Genomic DNA, 26169 nt, shown 5'->3' on the forward strand with positions numbered 1-26169 from the left:
GAAATATCCATTGAGCTGGATTTAGCAAAACCTAAAGTTACTCTTTTTTATTTGGCAGGAGGCAGGATTAAAGCACAATCTCAGCAAATGTGAAATTTTTCAGCCTTCATTGGAGTATTTAGCCCACATCCTTTCTCACAAAAATATATAACAAACGCAAAAACACATCAAAGCGATTGCTTCAATTCCTTGTCCAATGAACGTCAAGCGCTTCAGACCTTACTGGGTAAAATTAACTATTACAGAAAATTCATGAGCAGCTGCTCAGATAGCTCATCTGTTACACCAGTTCTGTAAGAAGGGAATGGTTTTCATGTGGTTGGCCACATGTAAAACAGCTTTCCAGGAGCTCAAGAAAGTTTTACTCTCAGCCCTTTGTTTCAATATTCCAATCCATGAAACAAATAGTGGTGTGACGGATGCACTGGCCCAAGCGATGGGGACTCTCCTCACTTGCTCACTCACTCAAAAAAAAAAAAAAAAAAAAAAAAAAAAATATGAAATACTACCAAATTGAAAAGGAAGCACAGGAATAGCACCAAGTTCTGCCTTGTAATGGACCACAAGCTGTTGATCTAATTGTTCAATCCAACAGTTCATGTCCTAGATTGTACTGCTCATTGTGTCCAGCACGGGGCATTGCTCCTCTCAATGAAATCCACTTCAAAAGCACATCACAGCACGCAAATGCAGATGCTCTTTCTGCCTACCAATGGCGCTGGACTGCATGTTCGATCAGAAAATTCTTTGCTTCTGCCTGGATGACAAGTTGCAACAAGCAGTGGACAATTTTCCCATTACAGGATCCTGCATCCGCATCACAACAGACACAGATGCTGTTCTTGAAGAGGACCACAATTTCATCTTAAGAGGGTGGCCAGAGTGATTGGACAGGCAACAATCTACTCCTCTTCAGCATTACTATAGGCTGCATCACCATTTGCTTCTAGTTGATGGTGAGATCCTTTTAACAGCAGACCACACTATGTAGCATCCCACCTGCCTTATGACAACAGATCTTACAGCTGCTTCAGCAGGGGCACTGAGGCACTTACAAGATGAAGTTCAAAGCCCAGTCTCATTATTATTGGACAGGCATCGACTGAAACATAGATAACCTCCTCTGTCAATGCACTAAATGTGCACAACAGCTGTCTGTCTCATGTCAGACTTTTCACTTTGGTCAGAATGCACCAAACATTGGGAATGAGTGCATTGCCATTTTGCATGTCTATTCCTGAATATCCACATCGCTCATCATCACTGACACTTTTACCATGCACCCATATATTGTTAACTACCATACAATGTTGGGAGAATACACAGTGACAACATTGTTGAAGATTTTTGCCATTAAGGAGCTGCCACAGATATTAGGCAGAGGCATATGATAATTTCTGCTCTAGGAATGGAGTGAAGCAATCTGTTCACATCCTTTCCATTCCCAATGAAATGGAGAAGCAGAGAGGTTCATTCAGGCAGCAGATGAAGTTCATCCAAGTTGTGTGCACAAGATGCCCTGACATTGGGCGATTCCATTTGGTGACAACAGCATATCACAGCTCTCTCATGGATATCAACCTAGTTCTCTCCTACATTTACTGCCACCCACATACAGCCCCTGATTGCCCTCCACAGTTTAAGTCTGGCACATGGATGTGGGACCGGGGGTTTGGCCGACAAGGTCAGTGGCTCCCAGCCACCAGTTTGAGCAATGGGGCTATGGGCATTTATGCTTCATACCAGAGACTGAAGCATTGCCCAACACTAGAACCAACTATGGTTCAGCAACTGCACCCCCAGTCTGTTTCTCCCCATGCCCTATTTTCCCCTCCTGTGATGTAACAAGAGTTCATCCTCAGGTTCATTCCCCCAACCTTCTCCCCCCCCCCCCTCCCCCCTGTAATTCAAATGTCAGTAATGCCAGACCATTGCAACCACAGGGGGAGGGTCCAGCCTAGCCATTAGCTTCCCCACCCTGGGGGACACCAATGCTTTAGATCAAGTTACCACAGCCAGGAACATCCTCAGAGGTGCAGCAGTGGGACAGCTACCTTCCTGGAGTGCAGACATCATTATGATGTCACCTCGAGTGTCAACTATCTCACCCCTATTCCCACCACTGCCCACCTGGTCCAGCCACTGATGGCCGGGCCACTTTCAGTCTTATGAGAATTGGCATCACTTAGTTCCAGTAAGATAAATGTAGAGGAATTGTGGACGAAGTTTAAAGTTTAAGCAGATTGTAAATTGTGGTTTGGAGAATTATACGCCTAGTAAGTGGATAAAGATGGAAACAACCAACCATGGTTTAATAACAAAATTTGGAGAATGCTGAGGAAGCAAAGGCTGTTGCACTCTTAGTTCCAATGGGAATGTACAAATGGTGACAAGCAAAGGTTATTAGAGATTCTTGCATCTGTAAAAAGATCTATGCATGAACCATACAACTACCACTGTCACACATTAGCAAAAGATCTGGCAGAGAACACGAGAAAATTCTGGTCTTACATAAAATTGATAATCGGGTCTAAGCTCTCTATTAAGTCATTTGTTGTTCAGTATGGTGTGGCAGTTGAAATTAACAAAATGGAGGTCAAAGTTTTAAGTTTCACATTCAAGATAATGTTCACACAGGTGAATAGTACAATAGTATCATCATTTGACCAACGGATAAACTCCCATATGGTTTACATAGTAACAAGCATTCATGGTGTAGAGAAATAGCTGAAGGGTTTGAAAGCAAAAAAATCAGGTTGATATGGAATTGAAGTTTGATTTTACTAAGAGTACTCTACAGCTTTGGCCCTGCATATAGCTTTGGATTTATCATAATTCTCTTGCCCAGCCCAAAGTCCCAAGCAACTGGAAAAAAGTGCAGGTGAGTCCAATATATAAGGAAATGTACAAATGGTGACAAGCAAAGGTTATTAGAGATTCTTGCATCTGTAAAAAGATCTATGCATGAAGCATACAACTACCACTGTCACACCTTAGCAAAAGATCTGGCAGAGAACACGAGAAAATCCTGGTCTTACATAAAATCGATAATCGGGTCTAAGCTCTCTATTCAGTCATTTGCTGTTCAGTATGGTGTGGTAGCTGAAATTAACAAAATGGAGGTCAAAGTTTTAAGTTTCACATTCAAGATAATGTTCACACAGGTGAATAGTACAATAGTATCATCATTTGACCAACGGATAAACTCCCATATGGTTTACATAGTAACAAGCATTCATGGTGTAGAGAAATAGCTGAAGGGTTTGAAAGCAAATAAATCAGGTTGATATGGAATTGAAGTTTGATTTTACTAAGAGTACTCTACAGCTTTGGCCCTGTAAATAGCTTTGGATTTAACGTAATTCTTTTGCCCAGCCCAAAGTCCCAAGCAACTGAAAAAAAGTGCAGGTGAGTCCAATATATAAGAATGGTAAATGAATGGACCCACAAAATTACATACCAATATCCTTATTTTCTGTTTGCTGCAGAATCCTTGAACATATTCTTAATTCGAATATAATAAACTTTCTTGAGACTGAGAAGCTCATGTCCACAAATCTGTATGGTTTTAGAAATGCAAAACTCAGCTTGCCCTTTTCTCACAATATACTGTTAACTTTGGATGAAGAGCAACAGGCCAATTCCGTACTTCTAGATTTCCAGAAAGCATTTGATGCAGTGCCCCATTGCAGGTTGCTATTGACGGTACAACTTCACAGAATAAGTTCACAGCTATGTGAGCGGCTTGTAGACTTCTTAAACAATAGAACCCAGTATGCTGTCCTCAATGGCAAGTGTTCATCAGAGAAAGTGGTATCATCAGGAGTACCCCAGGGAAGAGTGATAGGACCACTGTTGTTCTCTATAAACATAAATGAATTAGTGGACAGGGAGGGCAGCAAGCTGTGGTTGTTTGCAAATGATGCTGCGGTGTATGGTAGGGTGTCACAGTTGAGTGACTGTAGGAAGATTCGAGATGAGTTAGATGAACTTTCCAGTCTGTGTAATGATGGCAGCTAGTCCTAAAATGTGGAAAAACATAAGTTGATGTGGATGAGTAGGAAGATCAAACCCATAATGTTAGGATACAGTATTACTAGTGTCCTGCTTGACACAGTCACATCATTTAAATCTCTGGGTGTAACATTGCAAAATGATTTCAGATGGAACAAGCATGTGAGAACTATGGTAGGATAGGTGAATGGTCAACTTTTATTTATTGGGAGAATTTTGAGAAACGTGGTTCACCTGTAAAGGAGACTTCATATAGGATGCTAGTGTGACCTGTTCTTAAGTACTACTCGAGTGTTTGGGATCCGTACCAGGTCAATTTGGAGGAAGACATTGCAGCAATTCAAAGGGAAGCTACCAGATTTGTTAACAGTAGGGTCAATCAACATGTGTTATGGAGATGCTTTGGGAACTCAAATAGGAATCCCTGGAAGGTAAGCAATGTTTTTTTCAAGAAACATATTGAGAAAATTTAGTGAACCAGTATTTGAAGCTGATTGCCAAACAATTCTACTGCTGCTAACATACATTGTGCATAAGGCAAACAAAAATACGGTATGAGAAATAGGGCTCACACAGATGCATACAGACAGTATTTTTCTGTTGCTCTATTTGCGAGCAGAACAGGAAAGGAAGTAGTGGCACAGGGTACTCTCTGCCATGTGCTGTATGGTGGATTGCGGAGTATCTATGTAGATGTAGATATGTCTGAGGACCTGCAGAATGGAGGCTCCTGTGACCGAAGCCATCCAGGGGGCTGCTGCTGAAAAGGTTGAGGACACACACCTTGTTCTCCACTTGGTGTGAGGCTGGGCACAGTGGGGCCATTGGTAACTGCCCTTCCTCCCCCCACCCACCCCACCCCCACCCATGCCCTTAAGTACATTTCCGTCGTATAGACCCTCTACATACTCCTTCCACCTTTCAACTTTCCCTTTTTTGCTTAGGATGGGTTTTCCATTTGAGCTGGTGACAATCACAGAACTGCTTCCCTTTTCTCCAAAGGTCTCTTAAATTTTCCTTTAGGCAGTATTTATCTTTTTCCCCTGGTGATGTATGCTTCTAAATCCTTAAACTTATCCTCCCGGCTTTCCTGATTAGCCATTTTGCACTTCCTTTCAATCTAATTTTTTAGGTACTTGTATTTCCTTTCACTCACTTCATGTACTGCATTTTTATATTTTCTCCTTTCATCAATTAAATATCTCTTGTGTTATCCAACAATTTCTACTAGGTCTTGTCTTTTTATCTATTTGGTTTTCTGTTGGCTTCAATATTTCACCTCTACCCATTAGTCTTCTACTGTATACCTTTCCTGTGTTCTGACCAACTGCTGCATAATGCTCTCATTAACCACTCATTCTTTCAACTTATCCAGGTCCCATATCCTTAATTTCGTACCTTTTTGCAACTTCCTTCACTTTTAATTTATGGTTAATAACCAATCAATTGTGGTCAGAGTCCACATCTGTCACTGGAAATGTCTTACAATTTAAAAGCTGGTTTTGAAATGTCTGTCTTACCATTATATAATCAAGCTGAAAACATAGTGTCTCCAGGTCTCTTACACAAATATAACCTTCTTTCATGATTCTTAAGCCAAATATCAGCAATGATTAAATTATGCTCTGTGGAAATGTCTACCAGGCAGCTTTCTCTTTCAATCATTTCCCCCGGTCCACACAGTCACCTATAACTTTTCCTTCTTTCCCTTTTCCTGTCACTGAATTCCAGTTCCTCATCATAATTATATTTTTGTCTCTCTTAACTATCTGGATAACTTATTTTCTCTCATCATGAATTTCTTCAATTTCTTCATCACTTGCAGAGCTAGTTGGCATAAAAACTTGTACTACTGTGGTGGGTGTTGGCTTTGTGTCTTGGCTACAATAATGTGTTCACTATGCTGTTCATAGTAACTTACCCACCTTCCAGTTTTCTTATTCATTACTAAACCTGCTCTTGCACTACCCCTATTTGATTTATTTTATTTCATTCATTTATGGCCTGTATTCACCTGACCAGAAGCCCTGTTCCTCCTGCTGCTGATTTTTACTAGTTCTCACTATATTTAACTTCAACCCATCTGATCCCCTTTTCAAAATCTCTAACCTAAAAGTCCAATTAAGGGATCTAACATTCCATGCTCTGATTCATAGAACACCAGTTTGGTTTTCCCTCTTGACAATATCCTTATGAGTAGTCCTTGCCTGGAGATCCGAATGGGAGACTATTTTATCTCTGGAATATTTTACCCACGAGGATGCCATCATCATTTAATTATGCAGCAGATCTGCATGTTCTTGGGAAAAATTATAGCAGTAGTTTTCCCTCGCTTTCTGCCGTTCGAGTACCAGCACGCCAACGCCATTCTGGTTGAATTATAAGGCCAGATCCCACAATCTTCTGGATTGTTGCCCTTGCAACTACTGAAAAGGTTGTTGCCTCTGTCCAGGAACCACATGTTTGTCAGGCCTCTCAACAGAGACCCCTCTGCTGTGGTTTCACCTGCAGTATGGCTATCTTTATTGATGTCCATCCCCGGCAGCTGAGTGGTCAGTGCGACGGAATGTCAATCCTAAGGGCCCGGGTGCGATTCCCAAATGGATCAGAGATTTTCTCCACTCAGGAACTGGGTGTTGTGTTGTCCTAATCATCATCATTTCATCCCCATCGACGCACAAGTTGCCAAAGTGCTGTCAAATCAAAAGACTTGCACCCAGTGAACGGTCTACCTGACGGGAGGCCCTAGTCACATGACATTTATCTGTATGATGTGGCATGCAAGCCATTCCATGAATGGTAAGGTTCATAGTATGTTGGGGTGACATATATCCTCCCATATTTTTTCTCCTTTCACCCTCACACCTGTATATTGAATACTTCAACTCTGTCTCATTCTCATCTTCAGTGCCCATTTCTTTCAACTGTACAGAAATATACTTGGCATTTAACCAGTTGTTTCCTTAATTTCCAACTTTTAATTTTTAATTGAAATAAATGGTTATAGTTCTGTCATGAGTTGCACTGAGAATTATATCTTTTTTATTTCTTGATGGTGTTAATCTGGTAATTGTGTTAAGTTTTTGCTGTGGTATGATTTTACTTCTTACCAAGTGGGGTGGCACAGTTGTTAGCGCACTGGACTCATATTCGGGAAGACAATAGTTCAAATCTGCATCCAGCAATCCTGGTTTAGGTTTCCCATGATTTCCCTAAAACATTTCAGGAATGCCAGGATGGTTCTTGTGAAACTGTGTGGCTGATTTCCTTCCCCATCCTTCCCTTGTGCTTCATCTCTCAATGACCTTTTCAACGATGGGGCATTTAACACTAATCTCCTCCTCCTCCTCCTCCTCCTGCTCCTCCTCCATGATTTTACTTTCTTTTGCAACACATTTCATTTAGTGGCAGGATTCAGAATTTTAAGGGTGAGCATGTGTGTTTATGTGTACAGGGGATGAGGGAAGGTGTTGTGTATCAATGAGTGTAAAAAATTTAGTGAGATACTTCACCAATGGACAATTTGCTTATAAGTGTTTTCAAAATTTTTACACATACTGATAACTGGCTATTGTGATACTTCGTTGAAGAGCATACTCTGATGAATTGCAAATCAAAATCATCACCAATTTGGAAATTTTTGTCTTGGATTAAAACTATTGTATAATCTGCTAAATAACTTTTATGATGCTGTGTTTAACATGACTTTAAGCTCCAGCAGTTACTATGGGTAATGGTAGATTATGAAGTCCTGTACCTTTTTCCTTGTGAGTTTTCTATGATGAGATGGTATGCAGTATCGAAAAATCGGCTTTAAGAGATATGCAACAAATGAAGCATCACTAATGACAAAATCAGTGACTAGAGAGATGTCAATCTGAAGAATAAAGTGTACAAAGGTTGAAATCCAACTAGAATTGATGTCCAATTTCAGTCACAAAATATCTAATAATCTGGCACATGAGTCTTTGAATAAGCAGTCTGCAACTCCTTGGTGTATATCCTGAATGGTAAACACATTAATTGAAGATCTATATATTATGAGGCAAAGAAATAGTATTCAACAACAAAAATTCCATCCATATTCAGACGATGGTGAAATTAATTGTTAATCCAGTACTCACTTGCGAATTGAGCGGATTACTTGTCGTATAGACTGGAATGTAGGTCTGTCATCTGGATTGTCAGACCATGACTGATGCATCAGATCCAATAGTTCTGATGGACAATCCTGCTCACCAACATCTGGACGAAATGGTGGGACCTCTCTAGCCGCCACTCGACTCACAATCTCTGAAAAAAGGAAAGTGTAAGGACCAATGCCTTCCCTATAGATATTTCTTTGTTTTATCTCTAGGCATGAATGTAATACAAATGTCATGAATATTGTCAGTTCGGATTTAGCTATAAGGTGTTATAAAAATTAACTTTTTAACACATGTTTTTTATCAGGAGAAACAACTTCAGCCGGAGAAAAAAGTCCTAGACCCCCTAATTATATAAGTAGGTTAGAGAATTTGAAACAAGGATTGGACTGGTTGAACTTAGATTTAATTGGAATTAGTGATGTGTGGTAGCAGGAAGAAGAAGATCTGTGGTCAACTGAGTAAGGCTTCACCAACACAAGCTCAAATAATGGAAACGTAGGTGTAAAGAAGACATGTCAAGTTGCAGACAGGCATGATTGAAAGATACTCACACATTGATTTCAGCCACAGCCCTCATCAGTAAAGACACACACACATATCGTGTAAGAAGGTATGACATTAATAAGTACAGGAGAGAACTTACAGAGTGTACTGGACAAAAATAGAGAAATGATGCAAATGGCTATTTACTGGTGTCAGGCTAACCAGCTGTGGATAAATCAAACAAAAACAGAAGAAATAATATTTAATCTCAAAGTAACTAAAAATGAAAACAAAACAGTGAAATTACTTGGACTAATCATAGACCACAAGCTCTCATGGGAAGGACAGACCAATTATCTATGTAGTAAACTAGGATGAGTACTTTCCTTATTGTATAAATTAAGAAACAGTGTGAGCAAGCAATTGCTACTCCACTCATACTATGCTTTTTTTCATTCCCAACTGCAATATGGAATATTACTTTGGGGTAACTCCCCAGGAGCTGAATGTATTTTCAGATGGCAGAAGAAAGCAATCAGGTGCATGGAAGGGTTAGCACCCAGAGAGTCCTGAAGAAATTATTTTAAGTCTCTTGGCGTAATAACAGTGCCAAGCATGTACATATATAGCTGTTTAATATATGCCAGAGAAAATCTGAAAAAATTGAACATGAGATGTGATGTGCATGAACACAATACAAGAAACAGTCACCTGCTGGACTTGCCTTCCACAAGACTTGCTGTAGTCCATAATAACTATAAGTACTTAAGAATAAAATTTTTCAATAAGGTACCATTCTCAGCTCATACAGTACCACTAAATAAATATAAGAATACATTGCAAACCTGGCTAAAAAACAATGAATTCTATAAAACTGAAGAATTCTTAGAAACTAATCATCAAAATATATGTTTTACCTAAGTTATGAAGAAAATGTTTTGATATTATATACGCTAGTTATTTACTGTGATTCTTTTCTTATGTGTGTATTTAATTATTGTATAAAACACACACACACACACACCAAAAGCAAGCACACCTTATGCACACATGACCGCCAACTCCAGCATCTGGATGCTGGAGTTAGTGGTCATGTGTGCAACTTTTCTTATGTGTGTATTTAATTATTGTATAAAACACACACACACACACCAAAAGCAAGCACACCTTATGCACAAATGACCGCCAACTCCAGCATCTGGATGCTGGAGTTAGTGGTCGTGTGTGCAACTTGCCCATAAGCAAGTACTGATGAAGGCTTTGGCTGAAAGAAATACATGTGTTTTAATTGTGCCTGTCTGCAACTTGACATGGCTTCTTTATGGTAAGTAGCAATCTATCTTTTCTGACATTGTTGATAATCCTACCTGGAGTTTCTATTGTTTGAAATGTATGTGTAGGTTAATAATAAACAAGGTAACTTAATGTAGGTAAGCTACTATCATCATCATAGTGAGAGGTACCCAAGCTATATATGACCCACAATACTAGTTCAAGTATAAAAGCCTAAAATCCCCACAGATGATGAAGAGATTAACCAAAGTGTGATTTACCTAAAAGACGTGGTTGAAGATGAAAATTTAATTATTTCCAGCCAGAGTGGCCGTTCAGTTCTAGGCGCTACAGGCTGGAGCCGAGCGACCGCTACAGTCGCAGGTTCGAATCCTGCCTCGGGCATGGATGTGTGTGATATCCTTAGGTTAGTTAGGTTTAATTAGTTCTAAGTTCTAGGTGACTGATGACCTCAGAAGTTAAGTCCCATAGTGCTCAGAGCCATCTGAGCCATTTGAACCAAAATTTAATTGTGAGGAGGATCTGGGAGATTTTTATCCCATAATAGAAAAATGAGGGGAAAAATAGTAGGAGAACATGGACTGAAGGAAGGCCAATATAGGGGAAACCACATGGTAGACCTTTGGAAGGGGGTTGGATAGATGAAAAAGAGCTGGACACACTGAATGGGATTTTGAAATCCGATTTTAAACTACATAACATTTCCAGGAATAGATGTGGCCTCTTGGAAATTATTTATTATGAACTGAAGATTAAAAGTGAAGAAGTTAATGAAGAAGTTGCAGAAAAGTAGGGAATATGGTCTGGGTAAATGGAAATCACAAAAGACTGTTGACAGTTTCAAAGAGAAGTTTAGGCAAAGACTAACTGAAACAAGGGAAAGGAATGCAATAGAAGCCAAATGGGAAGCTTTAAGAGATGCAATAATGAAGGCAACATATGCTCAAATAGGCAAAGGGTAAGGATCAATGGAATCGTTGGATAACACATGAGATATTAATTTGACAACAGAAGAAAATATAAAAGAGCAGTAAATGAGGCATACAAATGGGAATGCAAATATCTAAGAAATTATATTGATGGAAATTGCAAAATGGAAAGTAGAAATGGCTAGAGGAGTGCAAAGATGTAAAGAGGTCCATAAGCATGGGAAAAATAAGTGTGATATACAGTAAAATTAGAGAAATACACTCCTGGAAATTGAAATAAGAACACCGTGAATTCATTGTCCCAGGAAGGGGAAACTTTATTGACACATTCCTGGGGTCAGATACATCACATGATCACACTGACAGAACCACAGGCACATAGACACAGGCAACAGAGCATGCACAATGTCGGCACTAGTACAGTGTATATCCACCTTTCGCAGCAATGCAGGCTGCTATTCTCCCATGGAGACGATCGTAGAGATGCTGGATGTAGTCCTGTGGAACGGCTTGCCATGCCATTTCCACCTGGCGCCTCAGTTGGACCAGCGTTCGTGCTGCACGTGCAGACCGCGTGAGACGACACTTCATCCAGTCCCAAACATGCTCAATGGGGGACAGATCCGGAGATCTTGCTGGCCAGGGTAGTTGACTTACACCTTCTAGAGCACGTTGGGTGGCACGGGATACATGCGGACGTGCATTGTCCTGTTGGAACAGCAAGTTCCCTTGCCGGTCTAGGAATGGTAGAACGATGGGTTCGATGACGGTTTGGATGTACCGTGCACTATTCAGTGTCCCCTCGACGATCACCAGTGGTGTACGGCCAGTGTAGGAGATCGCTCCCCACACCATGATGCCGGGTGTTGGCCCTGTGTGCCTCGGTCGTATGCAGTCCTGATTGTGGCGCTCACCTGCACGGCGTCAAACACGCATACGACCATCATTGGCACCAAGGCAGAAGCGACTCTCATCGCTGAAGACGACACGCCTCCATTCGTCCCTCCATTCATGCCTGTCGCGACACCACTGGAGGCGGGCTGCACGATGTTGGGGCGTGAGCGGAAGACGGCCTAACGGTGTGCGGGACCGTAGCCCAGCTTCATGGAGAAGGTTGCGAATGGTCCTCGCCGATATCCCAGGAGCAACAGTGTCCCTAATTTGCTGGGAGGTGGCGGTGCGGTCCCCTACGGCACTGCGTAGGATCCTACGGTCTTGCCGTGCATCCGTGCGTCGCTGCGGTCCGGTCCCAGGTCGACGGGCACGTGCACCTTCCGCCGACCACTGGCGACAACATCGATGTACTGTGGAGACCTCACGCCCCACGTGTTGAGCAATTCGGCGGTACGTCCACCCGGCCTCCCGCATGCCCACTATACGCCCTCGCTCAAAGTCCGTCAACTGCACATACGGTTCACGTCCACGCTGTCGCGGCATGCTACCAGTGTTAAAGACTGTGATGGAGCTCCGTATGCCACGGCAAACTGGCTGACACTGACGGCGGCGGTGCACAAATGCTGCGCAGCTAGCGCCATTCGACGGCCCACACCGCGGTTCCTGGTGTGTCCGCTGTGCCGTGCTTGTGATCATTGCTTGTACAGCCCTCTCGCAGTGTCCGGAGCAAGTATGGTGGGTCTGACACACCGGTGTCAATGTGTTCTTTTTTCCATTTCCAGGAGTGTATATGGAGTGTATATGTGTATACGTATGTGCATATTAAGATCCCAGAGGAGGAATGGCTGAAATTTATAGAAAAGTTAGGTAGAGAACAGGAACTTTAAGATCTAAGAAGGCAAAATGAAAATGGATGAAGACGGGATGGGAGATATGATAACTGCAAGAGGTTTTTACAGAGAACTAAAAGACCTAAGCTGAATCATAGCACCTGGACCAGATGCCATTCACTCAGAATTATTAAGATGCATTGGAGGATCAGCCACGACCACCTAATTTGCAAGATAAGATAAATGAGACAGGCAAAATACCTACAGACCTTGTGAAGAATGTTATAATACTAGTACCAAAGAAAGAAGATGCTTACTTGTATATTACCACACAATAAATCGTAACGGCAAAATACTAGCTTCAATTATTTACAGAAGGATGGATAGACTGACAGAAACCAACTAAAAGATAGGTTTATGGTGTCCAATGTTTAATAATTAATAACTAGCCTGTATCAGTCTCAATACCTTTCAATCCTTCCACCCAGCCAAGGCAGGGAATTGAGGCCCTACGTGCCATACTGGAGGTGCTGGCACTGCGGGGTCAATGCTGATGGTGCGATGCTATACAGGTGTCCAATCAGCTCCTCCAATAATATCATGAGAGGTTTACCTGTAGTGAATCCTGGTGTCAACTCATCATTGCACACAAATGTTGACCTCCAAGAGATTTCAGTGTTCCATTATGACTCCCTCTATGGGGATTGGAGAGGGGGGAGGGGCATGTGCTCCTCTGAATAAACCAACTTGAATGTTATGTATGACTTCTTATGTACCCTTAAATCCTCCACCTATCCCAAATTCCACCCTCCTAGCTTGGCCACTCTTTACAATGGTGTAGAAGTGTGACCTGTAAACTTTTAGCTTATTCTTGGCTGCCAAAAGACTTCCAGAGTAGAATATTAACATAGAATGTGCTGCTTCCTTATGGCACAAGGGCCTGGTCAGCCCTGATGCACTATGCTTGAAAAAGTCCTCTGATTTCACTATGTCACACATGGAAGGGTGTGTGCTGGAATGCAGCCAACAGTTTCTTGTTCTCAAATGACAGGGCATTACCTGCCAGGACAATGTGTTGCTATCGATTTGGACTGGCTGGGTATGACTGCATACATGAGTGTGTCAGGTGTATGCTCCTTGTAAATATGGATCTCTGTTTGTCTGGAGCTGCCTGCCTGCTTGTTCATCATAAGAGAGGGCTGAGGTACCAGCTTCCACTCGACAACATATTCCTTAATATCACCAGCCAGATGTGTTCTACCACAGCTGTTGCAATATCATCCTCATCACAGCCTGAAGATGTTGACTGTGAATGTTTAACTGTTATTATTCTATGTCACCATGATGACTGCTGGCCGGCCGTGGTGGCACAGTGGTTCTGGGCACTTCAGTCTGGAACCGCGCGACCGCTACGGTCGCAGGTTCGAATCCTGCCTCGGGCATGGATGTGTGTGATGTCCTTAGGTTAGTTAGGTTTAAGTAGTTCTAAGTTCTAGGGGACTGATGACCTCAGCTGTTAAGTCCCATAGTGCTCAGAGCCATTTGAACCATTTGATGACTGCTGAGCCAGAAAATAGAATAAGAAGTCCGAGAATATCTATTACAAGATGCAACTTTATTTACAACATAATAGAGTCCTGAGCTATCTAGCTATCTTCGATTTCATTAATACAGAATTTGCCTGACAATTTTATCATTATCAATTTACTGTCTCATTTAATTGGAGCGTAGTGACGAGCTATTTATTTCATTACGTCACTGTATGTGTGAAAGTTGGGATAATTTTTTGATTGTAGCTCGATACAAAGAAGCTCTTACATAATGCACATTATACTCAAGAAAGATGAGTCATGTAGTAACTATATTGACCAATGAATGACACAGTACCTATGTTGGCCATTTCTCAGCCTTGTAAATGTACTGCATTGTTTGTCTTGTCTGCTGTCTGTATAAAGGTACTCTATGATGTTTCTACTATCATGAAAAATGAAGATGGGTTTACAGTACTGTACTGAAAAATAGAAAAAGGCTAGCTAAAGATATAGACTGCCCAGAAGCTGGAAGAAACATGAAGCTTTGTTTCACAGATAAGAACATTTGCTGTTTGTGTAATGGGAAGACGCTTGGAATATATTAATTTTGATGACAAAACATAAAATAAGTGCATCCAGTATGAATGTCAGAACAAAATTAGGAATGATACAGAAAAAGAAACCTGCCTTGCAATAAAAAAAAAAGGCAACTGTGAAGCGCAGTGACCAGCTAATGGGCTATGCCCCTTTTTAGAGGACGGTATTGTGGTGGAAGAAAGCATTTTTACATGTTTTCATGACAATGATGACTGTAAATTCATAGTTTATATAAAGTCAAGGGCTCCCAGCAAACATATTCATGCATTCATTAGTTAATTGGCAGCAGTCTTGATAAGCAAAGGCAGTCAGGATGAATCACCTTCAATTAAAAATAGTTCAGATGTAATGAGACTGTGTAAAATGTTTTCCTAAATTGGTTCTTGCTACAGAAATGTCAAAATGGCCTCTGAGGAGATGTAAGGTTTGAGCAGAGTAAAGTAAGGCAAGACTTGGGAAAGTAGCAAGAAAAGACAGCAGGTATTATTGTGAAGACTGTGACGTTTGACTTCATTTTCCAAAATTCATTCAACTTTTTCATACTAAGGCAAATACAATTAAGTAGTTTTCAGTGAAAAACTACATTTCCAAAGTTCTATTTTTAGTACCAACAACTTCTAATTCTATCTCCATTTAGGAAAAGAAAGAGACAAAAAATTGTTGTCAAAAAACATATTTTCACTTAAAAAAATAAAAATCATCACTGAAGTAATTCTACATTTATTAGCAGTATCATATAAAAAAAAGACCCCTTTTTCAAATGTGATGGATTGACATAAAGCCTAATGCAGTAGTATCTACACACAACTCAGAAAACAACTATGAAAAAGCACAGTCTCAGCTAGTAAAATTACACTCTAGCTTCTGTCAAGAGTGTTAATAGAAGGTGGTTGGATGACATAAAACAGGCAGAAAAAAAAAAAAAAAAAAAAAATGCGTAACAGAGAACTGAAATACAAGGAATAGTCTGGAGGTGGTCTTTTTCCAGTAGTAGATGACAAATGCCTTATTGTTACTATTATGGAGCCCAGGGACAGCTTAGTGAAAGTACAAGAGGAAGTTTCAAACAATGGAAAGTCCAGGATGGACCGTAACAATACTATGAAAAGGAAAGTTGCTACTCAGCATATAGCGGAGATGCTGAGTCTCAGGTAGGCACAACAAAAAGACTATCACAAATAATATTTTGGCCAACAAGGCCTTTGCTGAAAACAGGTGACACACACACACACACACACACACACACACACACACACACACACACTCACTCATGCAAACGCAAGTCACACAGACATGACTGCAGTCTATGGCAGCTGAAGCCACACTGTGAGCAGCAACAGCAGTGCATGATGGGAGTGGTGACTGGGTGGAGGTGAGGAATAGGCTGGGGAGGTGAGGGGGAGGGATAGTAGAGTAGGGATGGTGGACAGAGCAGTGCTGCTGGGGAGCAAGCAGAGACGATGTAGGTGGAGAGAGGGTAGGGCAGCTATGTGCAGTCGGGTGGTTAGATGGAAGGCAGGGCAGTGGGAGTGAAAGGGGGGGGGAGGAGTGTTGTTTCTTGGCCATGGATTGTTGGTGGCCATTCATGTGGACAGACAGCTTGTTGGTTGTTATGCCCACATAGAATGCAGACAGTGGTTTCAGCTTAGATTGTAGATCACAGGTAGTCCTGCCTTTGATGGGATAGGTGATGTTTCTGACCATAATATTGCTACGAGAGGAGGTTGTCACATGCCCAGTGACCTGAACCCAAAACATTTTTGCTGAAATAAATATGGAGAACTAAATAACATCACTGTGCCCATACTGTACCTACATAAAAATATATATAATGCAAAAGTAACAGCACACGTTTTTTAAATGCACAATACATTAAGTAAGGGTCACTGCCTTTTTAATATTAAACAGCTTAAATTATCCAAAAGCAAAAGCCATAAATTCTGAGCTCATTTTGTGCAACAAACTACCTCAAACAATAAAAAGCATAGAAAAGACAAATATGTCAAGAAAATAATGACATCGATTATTTAACCCAAAACCCTTGTGTGTAGTTTAAAAGGAGATTTATAGAATGTCATTATGCAAAAAAAGAGCACATTCCTCAGTTAAAGAATATATACAGACAAAATGGAGCACCTTCCATCAATTGATTCTGTTTGTGACACTGTTCCTGTTGCTGTTTATTTTCCTTATTCATGTTAGTTTAAGGTATCCAACAAACTGCTGAAACAAGCCTTACATAGGAAATCATTGAAGTGGTGTTGGTTGGTCAGTGGGTAGGGAGGTAGAGGATGATACTTATATTTATATGTGTACACGCTTGAGAGCAAAACACAACAATATTTTAATGTAACTTACTGGAATTGTGTTTATAATATGATAACATATTTCTGTGGAAAATCCAGGATGGAATGTAGCAATATTATGAAAAGGAAAGTTGCCACTCACCATATAGCGGAGATGCTGAGTTGCAGATAGGCCCAACAAAAAAACTGTCACAAATAAAGCTTTTGGCCAGTAAGGCCCTCGTCAAAAATAAATCTCTCTCTCTCTCTCTCTCTCTCTCACACACACACACACACACACACACACACGCAAGAGCATGCGTGCGCCAACGCATACACATGATTTCCAGTTGCAGTTGTTATTTTGTAAAATTATCCAAGGATTAAATAAAGACTGCTTTTACCACCATAATCTATTGTTGGTTCTGATCAGCATATTGCCAGGATGTTACTGTGTGAATTGCACTTGTCAGTTTGTTATTTCTGCTCCTTTGTTGTACTTTGCATTTCAACTGTTCCAGAATCTGGAATCTCCTCATGTTTTCGATATTACCTTTCAGCTGGGCGAAAGAATAGCTTAAGATCTGTGAAAGACAGAGACTCAACATTTGTTGTTCTTTCTTTCTATTTCTTGACTTGTTAGTAGTAGAGCTACAGTTCCCTTTTGTATAAAAGTTAAAATCATGGTGAAAGATGGTTTTTGGTTCTACATCTCCATTATGACTATATTTGTAGATAACTTTGCTTTAACCTTACCAGGTGGTGTGAGAAATTGTTTAGCAGCTTCAAAAGGGCCAGCTCTGAGGATTATTTCTTCCAGTATGATTCCAAAACTGTAGACATCTCCCTTTTGTGTTGCAGGGTTTCCAGGAACAGTAGTTTGTGGCAGAAGCTCAGGTGCAATCCAGAGGAGTTCTGTAAATTTATCAGGGCAGAAATTTATTCATATGGTGACTAAGAAAGAAAAATTTTACCCAGCAAGAAATTACATTCCACAAGTGTAACTTCATTTTTTGTAGTTTTATAATGAAGCTTTTACTCTGAGTATGGCAAAAATGTAATATCTGTTTAGCCAAAACAACCCCCCCCCCCCCCCCACACACACACATGAAAAGAGAAGTATTATTAGTTAGTTGCTCTGATTCATGTAATTAGACTTTACTTGTACAACTATTTTGTAAAGCTATGAAATTAAGTGCTTTGTAGTTGGTATAGGCTACACAGTCATAAAAAGGAGATACCACATTGCCTTCTACTGCACCAAAATCTGTGCTATGAATACCCAAATACTGTTTCAAAAAGACAATATCATAATTTTAATATCACATAATTGAGAACATGTCAAATAGAAACTGTTGTTTTATTGTGGCACATTTTCTAAACTGTGGGTCATATTTGCCATTATTGTTTATTGCCTCATCATTTAAAACTGTAAGTGCTTTGTAGTTGGTATAGGCTACACAGTCATAAAAAGGAGATACCACATTGCCTTCTACTGCACCAAAATCTGTGCTATGAATACCCAAATACTGTTTCAAAAAGACAATATCATAATTTTAATATCACATAATTGAGAACATGTCAAATAGAAACTGTTGTTTTATTGTGGCACATTTTCTAAACTGTGGGTCATATTTGCCATTATTGTTTATTGCCTCATCATTTAAAACTGTATTTGGTATAAACAATGTACGTTACTTAACACAGGCAGAAGATTTTATGAAAAAATATTTGAGAAATCTGTGGAGCGGATCAACATTCAGTAACATAAAAAATCCTAACATTCAAATAAATAAATATAACTCCACAGATAAAAGTCACAAGGTGTGAGGTCTGGAGACATGGGAGGACACCAGTGATGAAGTTAATCTTCTGCTCCTGCACTTCCAATCCAATGTCCCAAAATGGTTTCATTCAGGTAATGTCAGACATGTTCACAGAATTTCACTAAGTATGTCAGACGATATCTTAATGACACCATTCCAGGATGTCGGGTTGGAAGAGGAGGAGCAGAAGATGAACTTTGTCACTGGTGCCCTCCAGGTGACCAGACCTGACACCTTGTGACTTTTATCTTTGATGTTATGTAAAGGACCACATTTTTATCCCCCCTATGACAGACTTCCTTGAAAGTTTGTGACATCACAATGTGAAAATGTGAATTCTATATTGAAAACCCAGTTGCTTCATGTGTGGCAGGAAATAGCCACTGTCTTGATATCTGTCATGTAACACATGGTTATCACACTGAATGCATAAACATTTGAACTTCTTTCTTTCCAGAATCATCTTCACAGTTTGCAAGCAATAAATGTTAGAAATCTGTTCCTTCTTTCTGAATAGCCCTGTATCAACACTAGGCAAATTACAGCATCTTTCATATCATTGCAGACTATACTAAACATTGTATCCTAAAATGATAATGTTCACATTCTACTGCATATGATAATTAAAAGTAACAGCTTATGTAGAGGAATGAAATGTTATTTAGCCTAGTAATGACTTGTTGTCACTGAATTACAGGTATCCTACGGTTCCTTTTGTGCACTGTTGTAGCCCAATTTGTCTCATCTGTTTGTGATTCTTGTTCCTCTTTCTATATCAACATCCAGGCTCCACCAACCACAGTGAAGTGCATGGCAAGTGGTACTTCTCATTGTGTCAGATGTTATGGTGCCTTCCTAGTCCAGTTATGTATGGAGCCCAGGAACGATGGATGCTTAAATGCCTCTGTATATCTTGCAATTAGTTTAATCCTGTCTCCATGTTATATCCAGAATCTTGTGCATATGCACCATGTGTGGTGTCACTATGAATGTGCATTTGCATGAGCCACCAACTGTATCAGTACGGTCCGGCTGCTGGAGGCCACCTGTGGGTGGATGTGTGTGGCGACGTCTCCACTGCCCTGTCTACTGGAGACTCAAACATATATATGCATGGAGCAGCACTAATTGGAACCTCTTGTGTGTCTTTCCAGTGTGCCATTCACTTCAGTGTACTGTGTCGTGTTATGTGTGGATTCATGGAAGTCTGTTTTCCGTTGTAGTTGAGTGCTTCATGAATAAAGCCATATTTGGATTATTTTTGACCAATCTTGTGTACTATGTAATTGCAACAACTCTGGAAATGAGTTTGGAAAAGTTTCCATGAGTGCAACCTTTACATGCAGTTTCATCAGGTTTATTCATTATGGACACCATGCTATTGGCCCTGAATGGCTTACTTTGGCTGTGGCCACCATGTCGGGCTCCACTAACAGAAAAGGTACTGTTCCATCAGTCCCTCCACCCACATCCCCTCCATACAGTGATTCACCCAAGGATTGGGGCACTTAGGAGACAAAAACTCAGACAGCAGTTTTTTATATTTCAGTATTACAGCCTCAAATCTGTGCAAAGCCTTCTTTCTCTCGTGGATTCTGCCTAAGGCAAATCACTTACTGTGTCAACTTGCCCCTTTACAAGAACCAGCAGCTGTTACTTTTTATCACATGCACAGTTTATTGGTCAATTGCTATAGCAAATGAATGCATCATAGTGGCTGAGGCAAATTGCTGCAAGAAACCAAACCAGTCATACAGGGTCTGGGGAGCCAAACTTCAGACCAGGCCATAAATGTCAGGTTGTTACGAGGCCCGTAATGATTATTAAACAGAGTCTATGGTGATGACACAGTTCTCTGCTTATCTACTGACAAGGAAGTGTGCCGGAAGGTTTTACTCTGTGAAAACCCTCCACTGGCTGAAGCTTTGCAAATAGCACAATCTTTTGAAGTTACTTGGATTGCAGTAACCAAACTGAAGCTTGGAGTGATGTGGCAGTAGTGTCACACAGTATGCCTACTCTAGGACGACAGGCAGCTTGTACAAGGAAGTGGCAGTGACGGCGGTAAACATGCAAGCCCAGTGCCAAGCTGACCAAGGCCAGGTAAAGCAGCTGCAACCACAACCATGACAGTGGCAGTGTCAGCTTTCTCTTTTTCCAACTTGTCATTTCTGTTTTGTCCAGCATGAACTTTCAGCATGCCCTAAGCACTGGCAGAAAGGCCACATCACTTCTGTGTGTTGTTCACCAACAGTTTCAAGATAAGGACATGGACACAAACTGTTTGATACCAATTCTTGTGACTTCTTCCAAGTTGTTTGTAGACTTAAGTGTTTCTTGCCAAGTGATGAGGCTGCAGGTTGACACAGATGCTGCAGTGGCATTTTTGAATTCTCAAACCTATGTGAGTTTAGGCTCACCATCGATGACACTAGTGATGTGCAAGATGTTCAGTTATAACAAACAGAGCATTGCACTGTTGAGACAGTTTACAGCATCTGCCTCTTAGAAGTCAGAGGTTCATCCCATTACATTTTTGGTGGTTGCTGATGCTGGTGTTGAGAACTTGTTTGGGATAGATGCATTCCAGGCATTTGGATTTTCTATCACTGACACCATTCACCTTGTGTCCGATCAGGTACTGTATTCTCAGATGGAAATACTGAGTTTGGAATTTTCAGACTTATTTTTAGAAGGTATGGGGTGTGCTATTAATTTTTCTGCTCAAATTTCTTGAAATTCATGACTCGGCCTTGTTTTTGCCATGCATTTCCTATTCCTGTCATCCTAAAAGATCATGTGAAAGCAACAAGTTCCAATCTCTAGGGATGGTGCAATCTGTTATGGCTAGTGAATAGTCATCTCTGCTAGTTGTAGTTCAGAAACTGTCAGGGAAACTTTGCCTCTGTGGCAGTTTAGTACTACTGTCAATGCACAGTCAATCCTGGATATGTATCCTTTCCCATGCCAGGAGGAACTGTGGGCTAAATTAATTATTGGGCGGCCAGTACTTTTCTAAAAGTGATTTGTCTGAAGTGTATCTGCACGTTCCTGTGGATGAAGAGTCTTGGTGAGTTCTGGTTTTGATAGTCCTCATGGTTTTTATCAATATTTGCACCTTCCTTTTAGTGTGGCTAGTGCCCCAGCTATTTTCCAACGATTATTAGAGCAACAGACTGTGCCTGTCGCGGGCTGCATTAATTATCTAGATGATACTGTTCTTACAGGCTCCTCCATGGCCAATCACTTGCAAAATGTACATATTCTGTTCTCTGTCTTACAATCTGCAGGCTTACAGTGTAACCTCACAAAGTCTCAGTGTTTCCAACCTCCTATTGTCTATTTGGAGTTCAACAAATCTCAGGATGTAGTTCGCCCTCTGTCAGACCACATCTCTGCTGTGATGTCTATGCCTCACCCCTCTGGCACTGAACATAGTTTTGGCGACTGATGCCTCACAGTATGGTCTCAGAGTGGTCCTCACCCTAGTATGCCAATGGCTTGAACAACCTGTTACTTTTGCCTTGAAATCTCTCACTTTGGCCCAGCAGTGTTACTCTCAGATGGAAAAAAGAGGCTCGTGCCACTGTCTATGCTCTCCAGAAATTTCGCATTTTTTTGTATGACTCTACATTTCACCTTATTACTGAACATAAGCCCTCAGTTTCCTTGTTTAACCCTCACAGTTCCTTGTCTGACAAAGCAGCACATCTCCTCCAATGCTGGCTACTGTTCTTGTCTCACCTTAATTACGAAATACATTTTCAGTCCACACGTAAACATGCCAATGTATGCACCTTTCTGTCTTCCTGTGGGTCCTGATCCTGACTTTGATCATATAGAATTGCTTTACTTCAATCTTGATACTGAAACCCAGGCTCCAGTCAAAGGTTTCCTAATTATGAGCTCGTGCATAGCAGCTGCTGTTGCTGCTGACCCAGATCTCTGCCAAATGGTTCGGTTCGCTCAACAGGGCTGACCAGACAAACCATTGGGTCAGGCTTCAGACCATGTGCACAACTATTTTTCCTTAGGGTATTGCCTCTCTGTTGATGAAGGTGTTTTGCTGTTGTCCACGAAAGACCTCTCTCCCAGAGTAGTAATTCTCACCACATTACAGCTCGAGGTTCTATGACCTGTCTACCAGTGTCATTGGGGCATTTCATGCACTAAACTGTTTATGTTTTTCGGCCAGGGAATGACAATGACACTGGCCATTCTGTCGCAGCTTGTGAGCAGTGTCCCCAACAACATGTGGCTCCCAGGGCATCTCTGTCCCTCTGGCCCAGTCCATGCCAGCCATGGGAACGCATTCACATAGACATACTTTCTTGGATTCCCATTGGCTCTTGGTTGTGGATGCATTTTCCTGGTTTCCTTACATTCTCCAATGAGCATCAACATTGACTTAGATCACAATTTGTATGGTTTTATGGGTTGTTTCTATTGAGGGGTTGCCTTGTACCTTAGTTTCTGATAATGTGCTCCAGTTCATTTCTCACACATTTCAATTGTTTTGTTTCCGTCACAGCATTCATGATGTTAAGGCTGCACCATTCCATCCTCAATAAAATGTTGAGGTAGAATGACTAGTGCATCTGCTCAAGTCCCAAATAATGAAGTTTGTTGAGGATTCTTTGCCGGATGATGCTCTTCTCAATTTTCTAAGCAATTATTGCTTCACAACTATGGAGGAGCAGAACCCAACTGAGTTGTTTCAAGGACAGCAGCCACACATGCTCCTCCATCTTCTATGGCCTGAACCGTACCTGCCATGATAGGGTTCGTTCAGGTGCTTTGTTCCAGGATCATCATTGTGGGCATGAGGGTTTGGTCACTGGCCCAAGTTGATACCAGCTACTGTCGTTCACCACTGGGGCACCATCTGTGTGACATCCGTATGGCCAACAGGCTGGTGGCATGCCACCTTGATCAGATGCACAGACCTGTTAACTGCCAGAAGCTAACAGTTTGCATGTGCACCCCCAACACTGCAGTGCACCCCTTGGTCCTCTGCCTTGATCCTGACATCACCTGCTGTGGAGGCATCACTGTCCCATTGATTGCCTTCAGTATGAGCAGCATTCAGTGGCCCCAGTTTCCAGCGCTGACTGTCAGTCTGTCTCTGGCCTTGGGTACATTGTTATGATGTGCTGTTCCACTTGACTTGCTTACACTGGCCCCCTCTTCATCATTACACCAACCATCATTGCCACTGGGTCTGGCCCTGCCACCCCCATACTGAGACCTACCGGCTGATTATGATGTTGAGATGGTGATGGCACCCTTCTTTCTGGTGCTGTCGTCAGGCACTGTGCAGGCCCACTGCCCTCAGGCAAACTCACATGCCTGCGTGTTTCGACCCTATGTTCTGGTGCCTGCAAAGCTCATCTTACTGCCCCCCCCCCCCCCCCCCCCATCGGCACCGGCTGCTGCCTCTTGGAAGACTGCAAGTGTCTCCTCCATTGCCTGGGCATCCACTTCACATGAATGAGAAGTGTGTTATATCTTGCAACTAGTGTGTGTGCACCAAGTGTGTTGTCACCGCGCTGGTGTGTTTGTATCAGCTGCCAACTGTATCTGCATGGGCTGGCCGCTGGAGGCCTACTGTGGGAGGCATGCACACAGTGAGGTCTCCACTGCACCATCCATCTGTGACTTACACATGAAGCAGTGCTAACTGGACCCTCTTGTGTGTCTTTCTGGTATGCAGTTCACTGCAGTGTACTGCATCATGTTAAGTGTGGATTCATAGGAGTCTGTTTTCAGTTGCAGTTGAGTGCTTCATGAATAATGCCATATCTGGGTTATTGGATCAGTCTTGTGCACTAATAGTTAAAACACTACAGAGCGATACATTAGGGTATGTAGTATATTCCTAGATTGATAAGTTAAAGCTGGTTCATGAAACTTTGAAAGTCAGCTTTCATGAGATTGTTTTTGTCTCTGTTCAGATGTATTCCAGTTCAGTTTTTGCAGCATTTTTGTTACTCAAACCTATGATTATTTATGCTGCTCTGGTTTGTATATGTTCAACTTCCCCTGTTAACCATATTTGGTGTGGGTCTCAAAGAGTTGGGCAGTGTGCTAAGACTTCCCAATACAGAAACACTCAGAATTGTTGTCTCCAACCACCCATGGTAGCACTGAAGAGGAATAGGCATACTCATCATCTGCAACCAATGTCATAACTATACCTATTGCACATGACTGCTTCATGTACAAACAAAGCTTCACTGGTAGTACAGCCAGCTGCTCTGGGAAGAACTGACATCACCAATTCTGTTTGAGTCAAATAAAAGAGGCAGAAATACAACCCTTCTACACACCAACAGTTTCATGATCGATACAAATACTGTCTGGCATGGATAGGCGTGAATAATGTAAAATACAGCTGTTGCTATTGAAACCACTAAGACTGGATGTTAGCAAGCTTCATATGGCCACTTACACACCATCCTTCAACACCCTTGAGCCAACTAATGTTGTGGTTTTGCTGCTGCTATGTGCAACTTCATTAGCAGCAATTTTAATGCAGAAAATTATGCATGAAATACTAGGGTCACTTGTACGACAGTTTGGTGGGGGTAATGTGAGAATTACAAATAGCAAATTCAATCATCATTGGGGCACATGACATGACGACCTTCCCAGCTGTTGATAAGTCAGTGTCATCAATGTTACAATCATTAGGACATTGACTAATACAACCAGTGACGCCACCATTAGGAATATGCTGTTGTCAACCATGTTCTAGTCATGTTTCATCCAAATTTGGATGGTGCGTCACAACACTGGGGCATAAACTTTATGGACTTAGCTCAGCCCTCGAGGACAGCATCTCATCTACTCATCTACACCTACACTCCCCCCCCCCCCCCCCCCCCCGTCCCCCCCTTACTCATCACCCAAATTCCTCTCACCATGAAGGAACTCCAAAATTTGTAGCCATTTGGATTGGCCTGACACACCTGCAACATTTCCACTGATGTCAAAACTAAATTATCGCAGAAGATACTCCACTTTATCAATGGACTGTGTTATTTTGTTGTGAATGACCTAGTGCCATGCTACAGTATTTGGTCTGGGGACTTCAGTGTACTGTATATCCCTAACTGCAGATGTATACCTGCAAAGAAACAAACAAACAAACAAACAAAAAAAAAAATGGGAACAAAAAAATAATTAGATAACTTTATTTTTCCACAGTCAAAAATTGAAGCTGTATGACACCACCCTCCTACACTTTGTGAGTATTTCATTTTAAAGCACTTTTCTTGAACTGCTAAACATATTATACTTGAAATTTTAAAACAAAAATTGTAGTGCTTTATTTCT

General features: G+C 41.4%; 1 protein-coding gene across 1 annotated transcript in view; it reads right to left on the minus strand.

The window, feature by feature from the left end:
* The window catches only part of LOC124796171 (atrial natriuretic peptide receptor 1-like), a 316630-nt gene that overhangs the window by 198820 nt on the left and 91641 nt on the right, over window positions 1–26169 (minus strand). Inside the window, exons 4-5 of the mRNA XM_047260262.1 lie at window positions 17762–17920; window positions 8139–8307 (exon numbers count right to left, since the gene is read on the minus strand). Of these exons, the coding sequence (XP_047116218.1) occupies window positions 8139–8307; window positions 17762–17920 (328 nt within the window). The remainder of the gene's footprint in view (window positions 1–8138; window positions 8308–17761; window positions 17921–26169) is intronic.

Source organism: Schistocerca piceifrons, chromosome 4 (assembly GCF_021461385.2).
Source record: "Schistocerca piceifrons isolate TAMUIC-IGC-003096 chromosome 4, iqSchPice1.1, whole genome shotgun sequence".
NCBI classification, from domain to species: domain Eukaryota; kingdom Metazoa; phylum Arthropoda; class Insecta; order Orthoptera; family Acrididae; genus Schistocerca; species Schistocerca piceifrons.